Genomic DNA, 19838 nt, shown 5'->3' with positions numbered 1-19838 from the left:
GTCTATCGATTGAGCGTCCTCTTCTACTTCCTCAACGCCCAGACCTCCTCCTTCAGGGCCTTTGTGCCTATCCAGACCTGGCCAGGCTGGATTTGACGGTGTGGCTCTTGAAGCTTCGCTCCTGAGGGCTAAAGGATTTTCCGAGGTGGTTATCCAATCTATGCTGAAGGTCCGCAAACAGGATTTATTACAGGGTGTGGAATTCTTACTTCACCTGGTGTGCTGCTAAGAATTACGATGCATACAATTTTAAAACTTCCAGACTTTTGGCTTTTCTGCAACAAGGCCTGGGTTTAGGCCTTCGATTAGCCCCCCTCAGTGTTCATATTTCTGCCTTGTTGGTGTGGTTTCAGAGGAAGATTGCGTCTATTCCTGACGTTCATACTTTCAGTGAAGGCGTTTTATGGATCCAGCCTCCATATGTCCTCATGTGGCTCCATGTGATCTGTCTGTTGTCTTGAATACCCTACAGGAGTCTCCATTTGAACCTCTTAAATATCTTACGCTTAAGGTCGTGTTTCTACTGGCTATCGCCTCTGCTAGGAGGGTGTCGGACTTAGGAGCTTTGTCCTGTCGTCCGCCCTTTCTAATTTTTCATCATGACCGGGCAGTTCTTCGAACTCGCCCTGGTTATTTACCCAAGAGATCATGGTTCCGGCTTTTATCTCTTCTGGTTTGTCCTCCAAAGAGCGGTCTTTGGATGTGGTACGGGATCTCCATATTTATGTGGCGAGGACTGCTTCTCTCAGGTGATCCGATACCCTTTTTGTACTTTTCGGTTTTCACAAATGTGGCTGGCCTGCGAATAAGCAAACCTTGGCCAGATGGATTAGAATGGTAATTGCACAAGCTTATGCACAGGCTGGTCTTCCAGCTCCTGCTGTTATAAAGGCCCATTCTACTTGGTCTGTTGGACCTTCTTGGGTGGCCCGTCGAGGAGCGTCAGCTGAACAATTGTGCAAGGCGGCTACGTGGTCCTTAGTGAACACGTTCATTAGGTTTTATGCCTTTGATGCTTCCGCCTCCCAGGATGCTTCCTTTGGATGCCGGGTTCTTATGCCCGCTACAGTGCATCCACTCCCATGAGGAACTGCTTTAGGACATCCCTGATGTATTCCCTGTGGAACACAGTGTACCATGCTTCAGAAAAGGAGGTTTATGGTAGACCTACCATAGTTAAATCTGTTTCTGCGAGGTACACTGGGTTCCATAGGGCGCCCACCCTGACGCACTTAGCTTCTTTGGGTTTGTATGACATTAGCTGCTGGTCCCTTCTCCTGTCGTGAGAATGTGGTTCTATGTGACTAACATCTGGCTTCTCTTTACCTGCTACTGCATTGGACTGGTTAACAAAACTGGGCTCCTGTGTCCGGAGGCGGAGTTATAGAGGAGGCTATGCAATGCATCATGGGAATACTCAAAGCTTTAGTCTGTTGGTGCCTCTGGATCAAGATCCAACTCTAAACCCCAGTGTATTCCCTGTGGAACCCAGTGTACCTCATAAAAAGAGATTTAACTATGGTAAGTCTACCATAAATCTACTTTTTTATATTTAAAAAAAATAGACCACAACATAATTGATCTTGCTAATATAACATCTGTTATTTGAAGAGAATTTACCTAAATTTAACTAAATGACCAGGACATAATGAGTTTTAAAATATGCACCATTAATAGTTAAGCAAAATATATTACTGTCTTTCCATTGTGGCTTTTTAATTTCAATGGGTTTTGTTTTAAAGAGTGAAAAAGTAGCAGGCTTGGTTGAAATAAAGAGTACAATCAAAGTATATGGGCAGGATTCTAAATGTGCACGGTGAAACATCTCCATAGTCCCAACTGCCTAAGTAGTGTATACAGTATATTAAACCTCATAGAAGCAACATTAATCAAAGTAAATGTTGAATCTTCATCTGTACTCTGTTTTACATGCCAAATGTAATGGTGTCTGTCCCCACAAGAAGCCTGCAGCTGTCACCCCCTGCTCAGGCAGTGGGTGTAGAGATAAGCCTGACTTGGCTTTAGTTTAAAGGCTGCTCTGTGTCATTCATCCATGCTTCCAGACATGGGACTAAGCGTTTATTTTTCAGGAGCTGGCCAACCCTAAATGTTCCATACTTGTCGCGTGGCACAACTCTGGATTTTGAGGAAGTGGATTCTGCATAGTGGTGTAACTGAGACTCACTGAAAGGTTGTAGATAATTTTATTTAAAAAGTTGAATCGAACCTATGGTACCATATGTCTGCACAAAACCACAGACATACCGTACTGCACAATACAGAATATTCACATTGTTCATACAAATGCCATATCTAATAGCCAGGGGTGAAGCTAGGCTTTCTGTCACCTGGGCAAAGTCTTAGCTCAGTACCCTCCTTCCCACCATATAATACAGAGAGCACCCATGGCCACCATAATATTACTTTACAATTTAGTTCAGAATTCTATTTCAAATCTGTGTTAACTTATCACTTGAGTATTCATTTCAAACAGCATCTCCACATAGACATTTTTCTTTCATTAAACAGCCGATTAAGTAACTTTTTAAGCATGCATCTATTTTTTCTTAGCTGCCCTCCTACAAATGATGATTTCCTTTTTCAAAATCTCAGTGGAGTGCTTGAAACTGTGACAGAACCTCATATTCTCAGCCTGTCCTATAACGGCAGAGGGAGAAAAGGAGTGGGAGGATTGCATAGTGCCGAAAAAGAGCTCACATGGTAATTCCAAAGCATCTCTGTTCACTACATGTGACAATTGATAGTGGTTGCCCTGGTAGTCACATGACACTTTGCAGAAACAAATGAAGGCAAAACTCACGAGCCCATCCCCCCTTTTTGGGAATGCGCTAGAACCCGATTCCAAATGTTGGGAGGTATGAATATACAGCCGTCACCCGTTCATGTATTGGCCCCACCCTCTGAACATGTGCTGTCATTGAGTGGATGGGGATGCTGGTACCAGGGGAAGAATCTGAGCTCCTGGAGCAGGATGCTTTGAGCGGCTATACTACGGCTTGCTGTCGGGACAAGGGGGAAGTTGAGCATCTGGAGCATCCACGTGATGCTCCAGATGGCGGCTTTCCACACTGCTGCATACCATTACAGGTGACATGAAGCAGGAACAGGGCCTCCCCCTAAGCTTTGAACATCGGTACTGCTCTCCCACCCCTAGTTACAGGCCTCCACTGAATTCTACTGTACTTCTATAGCAAAGTATTAATTTCTTTGTTTGTTCCGTCAAACTGAATCATAACAGCTAAGTGTCATACATTTCCAGTGACTGACAGTGTTCCTGTTATCTAACACCGTCCAACTGCACAGAGTCACAGAAGTCATTATGTGTGCCTGAGATCATTCTAAGTACGAGTAACACAATATTAAGTATGAGAAAACAAAAATGCGCAGTAAATTATCATGTCAAATTATCAGTGAAATTAACTGGGTGCGGTGTTTCTGCCTGAGGTTAACAAGACGATTAATCCATCTAGAGGTAGATGAATATGTGTTTAGACTATACATGTAAAATAGCATATTTACATACATACAGTATGTACATGCAGACACATTTCATTGAGTTTCCAGCTCAAAAAGATTACCATTTGGAGCCAGGTAGGTACACCAAACATACAAGTGTGTACACTTGTTACACCTAGGTGCTAAAGTCACACTACCCTACACAATATAATCATATCATGAACAAGGGAGAATGTTTTCTTGACTGTGTTACTTTTTTTATTTATTTGCCACAAGGTATATGTAACAGCGTACGAGAGGTAGTCACAAAAACAAACCACATAAATACGAGAGGTGTGCAGTAAGTTTCTGGATGCATAAAAAGTATTATATTTACAAACAAAGGGAACATTGCATTTTTCAAAGTATTTGCTAGAAGTTTATGTAAAGTGGCATGCCCTCCATGCCACTTATTGAAGCTGCTGGACAAGTCCTACATGCTAGCTAGATGAAGGTCCCCACTGCAGCTTCCGAGGACTCAAAATCCCATGCGTTTTGCACTTGATTTGTGGGAACATGACGAAGTTGCAGGGGGCCATGTCTGGTCTGTATGGCAGATGATAAAGCTCCTGGATGCATTCATGAGACAGAAAATCCACCACTTTATTGGACTTGTGTGCAACTGCATTGTTGTGATGGAGAAGGGCACAAGAGCATTGTTGTGATGGAGAAGGGCACCAAGAGCACAAGTTCTTGGATGGCACCAGGAAATGGCTTCCAGCACTTGTGGCAGACATTGGTTGCTGTACCAGTTCCTAGTGACAGTGCGCTGCTGCATGAATGGAACGGTAGCTTCATGACCAGACTTGGCCTCAAAAACATCCACTATCTGCTTGGCCACGCTGCACTCACTTCACTGGGCCAACTGTTGTTTGGTCTCTGGGTCAGTAGATCCAGGATTTGTCGACACTGATGATCTCTCAGACAAAGTTTAAGCGACCGCCATCAAATCTGGCAAGTATGTTTTATCACCAAGTCATCCGAGCCTCCTACTACTCTTTAATCAGCTGATGGGGCACACGGCATGCAGAAACCTTGCTAAGGTCAAGCTATTTCTGGAGTATCAAGTGAATGGATCCCAATGATATGCTTACAATATCTCCTCTAACTGGGCCACGGTCATTCTGGCATCCACCTCAACCATGGCCCACAAAACAACAAAGTTGGCCCCGGTGATGGCAGACACAAGTCGACTGCAGTGCTTTTTGTATTCTTAGACCGTCTCGTGCGCTGCAATTCTGCAAACCATTCAATTTCTAACACAGTGGTTGGGGAAGGTGCTTCCTCCCCAAAAGCATCTTGCAGTTGGTTAAAACTCTAAAAGTTGTAGAAGATCATGGTTCTCCAGTGGCCTCTTTTGAGCTGCATAACGAGTTTAAGACTGACTGCTGACTTCGGTGTGCACATAGCTGCTTATACAGTATACGCGACTGTGCCTTGACATTTCACAAGAACTTTAGTCAGAGAATACAAGGGATCATTCCGACCCGATCGCACGCTGCAGTTGTTCGCAGCGGTGCGATCGGGTATGAACTGCGCATGCGCTGCGACCGCAATGTGCAGGCGCTTCTCTGCCCGGCGACGGGAAAAGCCGGGCAGCGTGGGACCTTATGAAGAACGCGATCGCAGCGGTGACCCTCAGAGTCTCATGATGCTGCAAGTGGGCATCTTAGTTTGTAGAAAATCAGCTGCGCTTTACCATAAGATGTAGACACAACTGTGGCTGCGTCTGCATCCGACTCAGACCCTTTGCCTCTATATACTGTAGCTGGAAAATTCTCAGCAACTTCCAACATATGCATAACTAACACTATGGGTAACACTAGCCCATACATTGCTGAATTCTTTTTAAAAGCTGCTCTCCTAGTCCACCTGTTTGGGTTCAAAGACTGGACCCTGTCTACTTGCAGTTTGAATAGCATGTATTGTGTGAAGCAATAACCTCTCAAAGCATATACTGTACTTTAATTAAAGGGTGTCTATTTGGGAAATTGCTTTTGTTTTTCAGTGTTAATTCACTATTTCCCAAAACCCAGGATAATCAGTAATGCCAGGGGGTATATATACTAAAGGTTGATTTCCATTTGAAATCTATGAAAATCAACCTTTACTAAATATACCCCTAAATGTTTAATGGGGATGCAGTTCAAATATTGGCTGTCGAGATTCCAGTGTTCAGGAGACCGATGCTGGAATCCCCGGCTGCCGGTGAAATACAGCCGGACTGTATCCCGACCACTGACAGGTATTCCCACTTGGTAGGTGGGTCCACGCCACCAACCGCGTGGGAATTTAAACTGTAACAAGTGAAGCAACCCACCCGGCCCGAACCGTGGCAAGCGCATCAAGCCCGCAAGGGGACTCGCTGCCGGGATTCTGACAGACGGGATACAGATGTTGGTATAATGACAGCCAGCATCCCGTTTGTCGGCAAAACATGCCGATTCCGTCTAATGTGCCACAAATCCATTACTCTTTGTAAGTATAGAATTAACATCTTCTTGCCTGTTAGAGGAGTATAATTTTCAAAAGTGTTCCATAAAATAATACCTCAGTCTACTGTAAAATGTTGCGCGTTTGGCCAATATACTTTGGATTTAAATGGTCCCAACAGAAACCAAAGAGTATGTGACAGTCAGACAGTATTCAGCTTCTTCAATCCAAAATTTCCAGTGTGAACCTGAAAAGTATAAAAAAAATAACCCTGTTATTTATATTTAAGGAATTTATGATTTGAAGATGCCACCTACTTTTTATGTGACCCTACACATCTTCAGACAAGGGTTCATTCTGTATGTCAAGTTCATGTTCGGAGCAAGGTTGAAAGCTCCTTCATTTCCTAGCTGCAATATTTGGACCAGATCTGACTGGTCGTCCACTCTTGTGTGTTTCAGAACTCAAACATTATATTGCTAGAACCTCTGCATCTCTATGCTAAACTCTGATCCAGGTATAATTTTCCTGCTGCTTCACTCATCTCTAATTTCCTGTTTTTGTGATATATACCATATACATCCAGAATCCTTCAGGGACTCAACATATACCACCATAGTGTTGCCGTACATCATGAGAGACAAAGTGCTGGCGTAAATTAGGACTCTGATAAATCCGGTGATGCAAGCAATATACAGTGATTTCTTTGCTAAGACAAATACGTAGTTCAGAGCATTCTCATGATTTACACAGAAGAGATTCATGCTAATACTGTATCATGGGAAGCCTGACCTATAAAGAATATAATAAAATATTACATTGATGTGTGTAAGATATGTCTGTCTGTATAGATATCATGCACTGTTATTATTGATTATAAAGATGCATCCAAATTGGAAACCACCTGGAGACCATAGAAGTGACTACAAAAAGCATTTATTATTGTTTTTGATAAACGAGATATGTCAGTCAACGTTCATGTGTTCCTGTGGTGGCTTATGGGCCATAAATTGTTAACATCACCATAGAGAACATGGAGAACAACTTGGCAGCTAAGTATTTTTTCATAATAAATTCCTTTTAACCACTTACTACAAATGACGATTTTTTTTTAAATACTGCCATAAAAAAAATCTATTTATGTATTTATTTTATTAAAACAAAATGTATTTTTAAAGTGGATTTAAATATTTCATACACCTTCAATGTCCATATATTCCCATTTAACTATACCATTAGCTCCCTTCCCCAGAAGCAATAGGTTCCCCAGTGGAACTGCAGTACTCCCTTCTGCCTCTAATTATCTTTGGGGTATTAACACCTCACCCCCCCCCCCCCCCCTTCCTTGTGGGCACAAATTCTCCCCCACCCTAGTGGAATTTCCCCTCCCTCAGTCCTGAGGCAGAGCAGGTCTAAGGGGGGACTGTTTGTTAGTCCTCCAGCTAATCTGCAGACGAGTGCAGAGAATGTCAGATAGTCCTCAGAGGGGAACTTCATTGTCCCTTCTTGCACTTTAATTTGACCCATTCTCAGGTAAAAAAGCAGCAGTTATCTTGACTATCAGAGACAATCTGTTCGATATAAAATGAAAGGGGAAGGTGGCCCTGTCGCAAAGTCTATCTAGCAATCATGTAAAGTGTGACTGTGCCTGCACAAGCAGAATGCTCTTTCACTTGCAACTGAAGAAGCGTATCTGAGATGTAATATTGCGTTCTCACATAGGGTACGGTCATTGACAGGGCTTGTGCAAGTCAGGATTGATAATTTTCTCTGACGTCCTAGTGGATGCTGGGGACTCCGTAAGGACCATGGGGAATAGACGGGCTCTGCAGGAGACTGGGCACTCTAAAAGAAAGATTAGGTACTATCTGGTGTGCACTGGCTCCTCCCTCTATGCCCCTCCTCCAGACCTCAGTTAGAATCTGTGCCCGGCCAGAGCTGGGTGCTCCTAGTGGGCTCTCCTGAGCCTGCTAGTTAAAGAAAGTATTTGTTAGGTTTTTTATTTTCAGTGAGCTTCTGCTGGCAACAGACTCACTGCTACGTGGGACCGAGGGGAGAGAAGCAAACGTACCTGTTCACAGCTAGGTTGTGCTTCTAAGGCTACTGGACACCATTAGCTCCAGAGGGTTCGAACACAGGCAGCTGTCCTCGATCGTCCGTTCCCGGAGCCGCGCCGCTGTCCCCCTCGCAGAGCCAGAAGATCAGAAGCTGGAAGACGGTCAAATCGGCGGCTGAAGACTCCTGTCTTCATTTAGGGTAGCGCACAGCACCGCAGCTGTGCGCCATTGCTCCCACTGCACCACCACACACTCCGGTCACTGTAGGGTGCAGGGCGCTGGGGGGGGGGGGGGCGCCCTGGGCAGCAATTAGAGTACCTTTGGCAGAAATCTACACATAATACAGTCTAGACTGTATATGTGAAAAATCCCCTGCCATTTTCCTGTCACAGACAGCGGGAGAAGCCCGCCGCTGAGGGGGCGGGGCCTTCTTCCTCAGCACACCAGCGCCATTTTTCTTCACAGCTCCGCTGGAAGGACGCTCCCCAGGCTCTCCCCTGCAGTCTCCTGGAAGCTAGAAGGGTAAAAAGAAAGGGGGGGCACAAAAATTTAGGCACAAAGGTGTTTATTAAGCAGCTATTGGGAAATCACTTCTTGTGGTGTATATCCCTGATTTATATAGCGCTGTGGTGTGTGCTGGCATACTTTCTCTGTCTCCCCAAAGACCATGTGGAGTCCTGTCCTCAGTCTGAGCATTCCCTGTGTGTGTGCGGTGTGTCGGTACGGCTGTGTCGACATGTTTGATGAGGAGGGTTACGTGGAGGCGGAGCAAGGGCAGATAAATGTGGTGTCGCCGCCGTCGGTGCCGACACCGGATTGGATGGATATGTGGAAGGTCTTAAATGACAATGTAAACTCATTACACAAAAGGTTTGATGATGTTGCTGCCGGGGGACAGCCGGGCTCTCAACCCGGGCCTGCCCAGGCACCTCAGAGGCCGGCAGGGTCTCAAAAACGCCCACTATCTCACTTGGTTGACACGGATGCCGACACGGAGTCCGACTCCAGTGTCGACGATGATGAGGCACAATTACAGCCTAAAATGACCAAGGCCATCCGATACATGATTATTACAATGAAAAATGTATTACACATTTCAGAGGTTGACCCTGTCCCTGACAAGAGGGTAAATATGTTTGGGGAGAAAAAGCAGCAAGTGACTTTTCCCCCGTCACATGAATTAAATGAGTTATGTGAAGAAGCGTGGTCTTCACCTGATAAGAAAGTGGTGATTCCCAAAAGAATACTAATGGCGTACCCTTTCCTGCCAACGGATAGGTTACGTTGGGAATCCTCCCCTAGGGTAGACAAGGCCCTGACGCGCTTATCTAAGAGGGTGGCCTTGCCGTCTCAGGATACGGCCGCCTTAAAAGAGCCTGCGGATAGGAAGCAGGAAGGTATCCTGAAGTCAGTGTATACACACTCTGGTACTCTACTGAGACCGGCTATTGCTTCAGCCTGGATGTGCAGTGCTGTAGCAGCATGGACAGATACTCTGTCGGAGGAGTTAGATACCCTGGACAGGGATACCGTATTGCTAACCCTTGGCCATATTAAAGACGTTGTCTTGTATATGCGGGATGCCCAGAGGGACATTTGCCTGCTGGGCTCTAGAATAAATGCAATGTCCATTTCTGCCAGGCGGGTCTTATGGACTCGGCAATGGACAGGGGATGCCGACTCTAAAAAACACATGGAGGTTTTGCCTTATAAGGGTGAGGAGTTGTTTGGGGACGGTCTCTCGGACCTCGTATCCACAGCAACAGCTGGAAAGTCAACTTTTTTGCCACAGGCTTCCTCACAGCCTAAGAAAGCAACGTATTACCAGATGCAGTCCTTTCGTTCTCAAAAAAGCAAGAAAGTCAGAGGGGCGTCCTTTCTTGCTAGAGGCAGGGGTAGAGGAAAGAAGCTGCACCATGCAGCCAGTTCCCAGGAACAAAAGTCCTCCCCGGCTTCCACTAAGTCCACCGCATGACGCTGCGGCTCCACAGGCGGAGCCAGGAGCGGTGGGGGCGCGTCTCCGACACTTCAGCAGTCAGTGGGTTCGCTCACAGGTGGATCCTTGGGCTATACAGATTGTATCGCAGGGATACAAGCTGGAGTTCAAAGTGAGCCCCCCTCACCGTTACCTAAAATCGGCCTTGCCAGCTTCTCCCACGGAGAGGGAGGTAGTCCTGGCGGCAATTCACAAGCTGTACCTCCAGCAAGTGATAATACTGGTACCCCCCCTTCAGCAGGGAAAGGGTTACTATTCCACACTGTTCGTGGTACCGAAACCGGACGGTTCGGTAAGACCCATTCTAAATTTAAAATCCTTGAACATTTACATGAAAAAGTTCAAGTTCAAAATGGAATCGCTCAGAGCGGTCATTGCGAGCCTGGAAGAAGGGGATTTTATGGTATCTCTGGACATCAAGGATGCATACTTGCATGTCCCCATTTATCCACCTCACCAGGAGTACCTCAGGTTTGTGGTACAAGACTGTCATTTCCAATTCCAGACGTTGCTGTTTGGTCTGTCCACGGCACCGAGAGTTTTTACCAAGGTAATGGCGGAAATGATGGTACTCCTTCGGAAGCAAGGAGTTACAGTTATCCCTTACTTGGACGATCTCCTCATAAAGGCGAGGTCCAGGGAACAGTTGTTGATCAGCGTAGCATACTCTCAGGAAGTGTTGCTACGTCACGGCTGGATTCTGAATATTCCAAAGTCGCAGCTATGTCCTACGACGCGTCTGCCCTTCCTGGGTATGATTCTGGTCACAGAACAGAAGAAGGTGTTTTTCCCGGAGGAAAAGGCTCAGGAGTTAGTGACTCTGGTCAGAGACCTCCTGAAACCAAAACAGGGGTCGGTGCACCACTGCACGCGAGTACTGGGAAAGATGGTGGTGTCATACGAGGCCATTCCCTTCGGCAGGTTCCATGCCAGGATCTTTCAGTGGGATCTGTTGGACAAGTGGTCCGGATCGCATCTTCAGATGCATCGGCTGATCGCCCTGTCCCCGAGGGCCAGGGTGTCTCTTCTGTGGTGGCTGCAGAGTGCTCATCTTCTTCAGGGCCGCAGGTTCGGCATACAGGACTGGGTCCTGGTGACCACGGATGCAAGCCTCCGCGGATGGGGGGCAGTCACTCAGGGAAGAAACTTCCAGGGCCTGTGGGCAAGTCAGGAGACTTGTCTGCACATAAACATACTGGAATTAAGGGCCATATACAATGCCCTGAGTCAAGCGGAGCCCCTGCTTCGAGACCAACCAGTGCTGATTCAGTCAGACAACATCACGGCAGTCGCCCATGTAAACCACCAGGGCGGCACAAGAAGCAGGGTGGCAATGGCGGAAGCCACAAGGATTCTGCGTTGGGCAGTGAATCACGTGCAAGCACTGTCAGCGGTGTTCATTCCGGGAGTGGACAACTGGGAAGCAGACTTCCTCAGCAGGCACGACCTCCACCCGGGAGAGTGGGGACTTCATCAAGAAGTCTTCGAGCAGATTGTAAATCGGTGGGAACGGCCACAGGTGGACATGATGGCGTCCCGCCTAAACAAAAAGCTAAAAAAATATTGCGCCAGGTCAAGGGACCCTCAGGCGATAGCTGTGGACGCACTAGTAACACCGTGGGTGTTCCAGTCGGTATATGTGTTTCCTCCTCTTCCTCTCATACCCAAGGTGCTGAGAATAGTAAGGAAAAGAGGAGTGAGAACAATACTCATCGTTCCGGATTGGCCAAGACGGACTTGGTACCCAGAGCTACAAGAGTTGATCACAGAGGACCCATGGCCTCTGCCTCTCAGACGGGACCTGTTGCAACAGGGACCCTGTCTGTTTCAAGACTTACCGCGGCTGCGTTTGACGGCATGGCGGTTGAACGCCGGATCCTAGCGGAAAAGGGTATACCGGATGAAGTAATTCCTACGCTGATAAGAGCTAGGAAGGATGTGACAGCAAAGCATTATCACCACATATGGCGGAAATATGTTGCTTGGTGTGAGGCCAGGAAGGCCCCTACAGAGGAATTCCAGTTGGGTCGTTTTCTGCATTTCCTACAGTCAGGTGTGACTATGGGCCTCAAATTAGGGTCCATAAAGGTTCAGATCTCGGCCCTATCCATTTTCTTTAAAAAAGAACTGGCTTCACTGCCTGAGGTTCAGACGTTTGTGAAGGGAGTGCTGCATATTCAGCCTCCTTTTGTGCCACCAGTGGCACCTTGGGATCTTAACGTTGTGTTGGATTTCCTGAAATACCACTGGTTTGAGCCACTTAAGACCGTGGAACTAAAATATCTCACGTGGAAAGTGGTCATGCTATTGGCCTTGGCTTCAGCTAGGCGTGTGTCAGAATTGGCGGCTTTGTCATGTAAAAGCCCCTATCTGATCTTCCATATGGACAGGGCAGAATTGAGGACTCGTCCCCAATTTCTCCCTAAGGTGGTATCATTGTTTCATTTGAACCAACCTATTGTGGTGCCTGCGGCTACTAGGGACTTGGAGGATTCCAAGTTGCTGGACGTAGTCCGGGCTTTGAAAATTTATGTTTCCAGAACGGCGGGAGTCAGAAAGTCTGACTCGCTGTTTATTCTGTATGCAGCCAACAAGGTTGGCGCTCCTGCTTCGAAGCAGACTATTGCTCGCTGGATCTGTAGCACGATTCAGCTGGCTCACTCTGCGGCTGGATTGCTGCATCCAAAATCAGTAAAAGCCCATTCCACTAGGAAGGTGGGCTCTTCTTGGGCGGCTGCCCGAGGGGTCTCGGCTTTACAGCTTTGCCGAGCTGCTACTTGGTCGGGTTCAAACACATTTGCTAAGTTCTACAAGTTTGATACCCTGGCTGAGGAGGACCTTGAGTTTGCTCATTCGGTTCTCCAGCGTCATCCGCACTCTCCCGCCCGTTTGGGAGCTTTGGTATAATCCCCATGGTCCTTACGGAGTCCCCAGCATCCACTAGGACGTCAGAGAAAATAAGAATTTACTCACCGGTAATTCTATTTCTCATAGTCCGTAGTGGATGCTGGGCGCCCGTCCCAAGTGCGGACTTCTTCTGCAATACGTGTATATAGTTATTGCTTACTAAAGGGTTATTGTTATGAGCCATCCGTTGATTGAGGCTCAGTTGTTGTTCATACTGTTAACTGGGTATGGTTATCACAAGTTGTACGGTGTGATTGGTGTGGCTGGTATGAGTCTTACCCTGGATTCCAAATCCTTTCCTTGTAGTGTCAGCTCTTCCGGGCATAGTTTCCCTAACTGAGGTCTGGAGGAGGGGCATAGAGGGAGGAGCCAGTGCACACCAGATAGTACCTAATCTTTCTTTTAGAGTGCCCAGTTTCCTGCGGAGCCCGTCTATTCCCCATGGTCCTTACGGAGTCCCCAGCATCCACTACGGACTACGAGAAATAGAATTACCGGTGAGTAAATTCTTATTATAACGGCTATGAAACCGAACACATGAATGGAGACGGTGGGGTCATAGAGATGCATGCAACCTTGCATTTTTTTCAGCACACGCAATGCGGGAACAATTATGGCCAACTTGTGTTAAACTCTGCATCATCCACTAAATGAAAGAAATTAATTTATACATTGATCCAAGATTAAACTGAACTTTTCAGTGCCGTATTACCAACAGGGTGACCAGGGGCCTCCACACATAGCTACGCCACCAGCGTTGGGGGCACTGTGGCATTATAAATGTGAGCTGGGGATCTATCGTGTGTTTAGCACGTCTAATGTGCTGGGACTATTTACATATTATACTTTTTAATAACATTGACAGAATATCATTTTGACAAGTGGGGGCCTCCACAGCTTAGTTACCTTGGGGTCCCCACAAACATTAATCCTGACCTAGAACCTGTCATCGACACTAAGATATTAAACATTTTATTTTTGCTACTGCTGTTTAGGTTATGCTACATTTTCATTGTTACGTGTCTGCATGAAGCTGGCCATTTTCTGGGCCTGCAGTACATTGCATATTCTGTATTGTATACTCCTGAGGGTAAAAAGAGGAATGACCATCCCATTTACGTACTGCCAAGTGCATACTAACTATCCTCTTGGGAAGGATTTGTCATAACTTCAAAGTGTACATGTGCATTCTAAATGATCACACAATTTCATAACACAAGTCAAACCTAATTATAATGTGAGTGTTTTAAAGTCCACAGGAAACCCACCACCACCACCAGAATATTTTCATTAACCAAAGGCAAAATAGCTGGGAACACAATAAACAGTCCCTTTTTAGAACACCAATATTTATATTTTGAATGTCACCATCATGGGTCATTCTACATTAAAACACACTCATTCACTTTGACCATCCAAGATTTACTACTCCTAAATTGCGACAAGACCATACCACCTCCAAAAAGAGTCATATTATATTAGTGGTGTGTCCATATCACAATGGGGCCTACTTGCCTACTATCCTGGCAGTTGTGGTAGACTCACAATTTTTTCAGGTAGGCCTGCGGACCCACGAATAGTGGCATTTTGCCACAACAGGGGTAGTATCTAATGACGTGGAGAGCTGGCCCTGACCGAAAGCTTACAGAAGCATCTTCTCTCCAAGCTTCTTCCGGAGAGGAGATGCAGAAAGTAGGTAAGTATGCAACTGGGAGCACTGTCCCATAAAAACAATATTGAAATACTACTAGAAGTATACTTTCCACATTTCCATGGGTCAGGACAAATGTGCCAAGCCACACAATGGCTGAACAGTACCCTCATCTGAGAGATACAGTATGAGTCTCTGTTTTTACAATCAGATGACTGGCTGTTTAATTTATTATTAGTTTGGCCACATAATTGAACGATCTAATCCTGTATGTTGCCTATGATTTCTTAGATAAACTGAGTTTAAAAATGTATATACTGTACTTCCTTTACTTTCAGAACAGTGTGGACCTTACTAATGCAATTGTAGAATATGAAGCTATTTTTTTTTACATCTCTAAAAGAGCATGTTACTTGAGTTAAAAGTGGAGTGCACTGCGTGGACTGCACAGTCTCCAACAAAATGACTACTCTGGGGAAACTTCACTCCCTAAGCAAGACGGCTGCAGATAGTGTATCTATCTAAAGTTCCAGTAAAGAAAGCCAAACCACAGTTGTGTTATACAATGATGATCTTTTATGTGTCTTACTTCACATTTTTTACAAGTTGCTACAAGAAAGCTTCAGTTGTAAGTTTGTGTAACATGGAGAAGCTTGTAGTGAGGAGGGTGTTTGAAGTGGAGTGTCTCCAACAAAATAGCTACTCTGGGTAAACTTCACTCCCTAACCAAGATGGCTGCGAATAGTGTATCTGCACATGAGCAACACCATCTTGCCACTGTGTATGAGTGACGTGGAGGAGAGACATCCTTCTCTTAGCATTAAGAACTGCCAGTTCACCCTGCTTTTATCGCTGTTCCTGAACTCTGCACTGCTACCTTCTGAGAAGACAGTCACCGACTGGTGAGCTGCCTACACCCCTGCTCCGCTACAGGCGCCTCTCCATCACTGATCCAACCAGTGTAACAGTGAGTATGGCTGTACATTCACTTGTGCCAAATAAACCACAAAAACTGGTTAAGTCACTGGACTGGTCATTGCCTACATAATATCCACTAGTGTGTACAGTACTCTGCTCATCCACAAAACTGCACACACATTCCCAACCACTTAAAGTGTAATCATACATCATCATTGGTTTTGTTGTTTATTGCAATCTGATGGACACTGCTGTCGGATTGCTGTCTAAAAATCCAGTATTTACTAACCATTGGATTTTAACATCAGTAGAGTCCAAAGGTGATGTCCGTTGCGTATTTTCTGTGTAAACTCCCTGTCAAATTACCCTTTCCAATAGAATCTGCAATCAAATAGAAGTGTGATTTAGATGGAAACTGATGAGCACTTCCTATATCTTTTCTATTGGTATAAACAAGCACAAGCTTCCAGAACATTAGGCATCCCACCAAGATGATAAAAAGCTACCCTTAGCTCATGCCACTGTGATTCCTGGCCAGGGAGACAGATATAGGTGTAGGACAAGGTCTTCAGGGCTACCATGACCAGGGGGAGATGAAGGAAGAACATAGCCTTGGATATGCCCACGACTCTAGAGGACTCTGGGGGTGATTCAGACCTGGGCTGCTAAATTTGTTGTGCTGCATTCAGATAGTCCTCGCCAAGGGTAGTGTATATTCGCCGTGCAAGTGTGCGATCGCATTTGTACGCCGAGCTTCAAAAAATCCCTCATTCAGCAGACAACTTGGGAACTGAAAACGCTTGGGAACGCCTGCCTTTTCCCTGATACTCCCAGTAAATGGTCAGTTACCACCCACAAATGGCCTCTTCCTGTCAATCACCTTGCGAACGCCCGTGCAATCAAAATTTCTGCACCAGCCTGTCGCTGTCTGGAGATTCCTGTTGTTTGCCAACACATGTGTCCATTGCGGTGCATATGCACGCGCAGTCTATTGCTGATTGCCCACTGTACGAAAACGCACAGCAACAATCAGATCTGAATCATCCCCTCTGTCTAGAAGGAACCAGTAGCAGAAAAATGCAGAGCAGCCAGAAGCTTGTGCAGGCCTGATATGACAGTGTCTGGCTCAAGTTGATCCTTGACGAGGTCATCAGTGGTTGAATTGGGGGTATAGAAATATCAGGGGGAACTCAGGCTTTGGGCCTGCCTAAGTAATGACACAGTGACCTGGGACTAATTTCCTAGGATCACTTACCAGGGGCATGGGCTTTCTGCCCGCCTAACATACCACAGACCTGAGCCTCTCTTCATTTTGAATTTGATGCCGACTGCGAGCCAATCAGGCAGCCACATGGCCACCCCAGATTAACTGCAAGTCTATGAGCCATGATTGGCTCTTGGCAGTTCCCAAATTCAAAATGCCGCTGGCTGCCCCTGATTGGCTGCCGGTCCGTGAACCAAATTTAAATGCTGCTGCTTAATGGACCTTGGTCCGCGAGCTGCAACTCTAAGCAGTCGCCAAATTTAAACATTCACCGGATCCAATTCTTGATCGGCGCTGGGAGCAGACAAACTGTTACTGTCCCAGCACAATATGAAGTGCCAGTATGACATACAGTTTCATGCCGACACACTTCGAGGCTGGAGGTTCATTAAGTTGGTATGGCTGAGGCAAAACATCAGACACTGCATTTAGGTTTAACCTCCCATGGAAGAACCTAGGCCTGCAAAGGTTCTGTGGTACCTCAGAAAGCTGCTGATCTCCCTGTTTCTTCCTTCTGGACCTATTAAGTCAAGTGCTGTGTATCTTAGGTAAGTGGTGAGCACTGAAAATCAAGCTGCTGCCATATTTCCCACAGCTACATTTCTACAGGTGGGTCTGTCCCTTTTTTAACATACAAACTTTTTTGATTGGCAATTAATTGCTTAATTGGTAGTGTATTGGTTTTACATATGTTCTGCAGTTTTTCTACGGATTCTATTGGTTTTACTAACACGATGGTTAGTAAATCTGGGGTTTATATTGTTGCCTATGTTAAATAATCATTAGTAGGTCTGATTGCCTATTGCCGTCTAAAGTCATGTTTTCCCTCAAATTTTCATCGGATTAGTCTTTAGTAAATATACAATTTGCAGATACAATGGACAATTGCAGAAATATACAAACTGAATGCTTAGTCAATTCACCCCCTAGTGTGCATTTATTTTAGAAGTGTGCTTATTCAAGGGGTGCCTGATATTTGTTATATATTAAAGCTGCAATTGACAGGGTGTAATAAACATAGTTTAGGTAACGTCATGTCATCACAATGTGGCATGAAGGTAAACAATTTTTTTTAGTTATCTAATTATTTACATTGGGTATTTATTATTAACTACTACAATAGCAATGTATAGATTGGGGAAAAAAACATTTTTTTTTTTATAAATGCAAAAGCCATTTACATTTTTTAAATTATGTGCAGCAATACAGTTCCTGAAAGGACAGCAGAGAAGACAAACAGTTAACGTGCCCTTTTCAGAGTTGATTTTAATAGGGGAACATAAGTCATGTAATAGTCAAAATGCTACTATTGTCCAAATGAATGTGCTGATTGGCATTGCAATGCTGCCAGGACAACTGGGAGACTGTGTGACAAGTCTCATAGTTATGTATTATTGATGCACTCATTACATCTCATTAGTACAGCATCGAAAGCATCCACCACCATTTGCATGGGAGAAATATTGCCACTGTTTATTAAACAGCTGCAGCTGTTTTAGTGTATGAGCACTGGATACAAGTGCAGCACTGTGCCTCTGATAGAACATAGGTGCAACTGTAGACAGCCATGAGTGGCATTATTAATTAACACATAGTGCAAAGTCTCTATTCATTATTGTGTTGCAGTGTACCTCCATGTATACTAGGGTGTAGTGAAAATGGCTGATTTTAGAAATCGAAGATGCTTGGGTATGGAAAATATTGTACCTCGTGGTAGTAATTCATTGCCAAAAGTTTGTTGTCCTTGGTTATCATCTCTTGCTCCCATAATTGCCTTAATGTTTTGACAATTTGGTCCAGATATGCAACCCCGCAACCCACATTCCCGGACACTAAAACATTGCGCATTTGATGTTGCAACGCAAGTGAAGACTCAAAAAATCATGTCAATTTGCCTATAATTTTGAGGAATTTGGGTAATATTGGCCTCTGATTGCTAGGCTGCATTTTCTCACAGCCTGCGATCAAATCTGAATTACCCCCTAAGTCAGGTCACCGAGTCAGGCAAAGCAAACAGTATAGCTACAGGAATCCTCACCTTAAAGATGAAGGGCAAGGAAGAATTTTTGACAATGTATGTGTCATCGGGAACGATGGCACAAACTTAAATACTGGCCGTCTGGGAGGTGTCATCACACTGAGAATTCTTCAATGGACAATATGCCTTCTTCATTTCAATGAATTGCCACTTCATTACCTCTTCTCTTTACTTGAAGTTTTTCAGGTCCCATAGGACAGAATCTTGCTAGCTGTGAAAAAAAAAACAGTTGTTAGATTTCACAAATTAGATACAGAACTTTCATATATTGACACAAGTGACCTAAGTACTGACCAAAAGCACCTCCTAGAGATGTGCAGAGCCATTTCTGCTGGCACAGTATCCAATGATCTTGCTTACAGAGACCCGGGGTCGCTACATCATTCCAGATGAATGACAGCTGGGAGTCGCACTCTTTGTTTGTACATTGTACATTGCCAGTCACGCCTTTCACAAAACCTGGTAACAATTACAAATTACATTATGAAGGTATATGCCAGGCTTTGGTTCTCTAATAAAAGAGACTGGCAAATAAGACACGTAAGCATACATACTCTACCTGGAATGCTATACAATACTCACGATACTTCCCTGATCCTGCATGATGATAAGTTGATGAGGTCATCCAGACTAATGCTTACTTTTTGCATCCAGAAAATTTTCTGGTCAGTATGCTGTTCGATGAATGGTCAGATATCAAAAGTTTGGCTGTGAAAAGAATTATGAATGATAGAGCCCAGGAAGATGCACAAAGTGTGAGAAAGTTCCAAATTCCTACACTTCATTCCAGAGCCAAAAACTTTACTAAGGTAATTGACTGGGTAAAAAACTAAAGTAACTCCACCTCCGCTCCTAAGAGACATGTCTGAGGAAGAACTTATTCTGTCAGTTACGGACCCAGTTGCATTTGCGTCATGGGCATGGCAATTTCTGTGTTACATACAGGTCGTTAAGAGGACTATGAAGTTAATTACCACGACACCGCACACACTGCACCCATTATAAAAACGCCTATAATGGGTTCACTGGTGCTGCTGTCACCAACATAAGTGCATTTG

The 19838-nt window shown here is 45.1% G+C and overlaps 1 protein-coding gene across 6 annotated transcripts in view; it reads left to right on the top strand.

The window, feature by feature from the left end:
* The window catches only part of SUSD2 (sushi domain containing 2), a 384956-nt gene that overhangs the window by 265650 nt on the left and 99468 nt on the right, over positions 1-19838 (top strand). The window contains exon 21 of one of the 6 annotated variants that reach the window (XM_063964303.1): positions 6536-6772. The exons of 4 other annotated variants lie outside the window; for them this stretch is intronic. In XM_063964303.1, coding sequence (XP_063820373.1) covers positions 6536-6606 — 71 coding nt within the window. In that variant the 3' untranslated portion in view covers positions 6607-6772. Of the gene's footprint in view, positions 1-6410; positions 6500-6535; positions 6773-19838 lie in introns of those variants that run through there. One more of the 6 variants, XM_063964305.1, reaches the window with a different exon arrangement.

Source organism: Pseudophryne corroboree, chromosome 1, assembly GCF_028390025.1.
Source record: "Pseudophryne corroboree isolate aPseCor3 chromosome 1, aPseCor3.hap2, whole genome shotgun sequence".
In the NCBI taxonomy this organism is placed as follows: domain Eukaryota; kingdom Metazoa; phylum Chordata; class Amphibia; order Anura; family Myobatrachidae; genus Pseudophryne; species Pseudophryne corroboree.
Note: the sequence above shows the minus strand (reverse complement) of the source record. Positions and strands in the feature narration are given on the sequence as shown.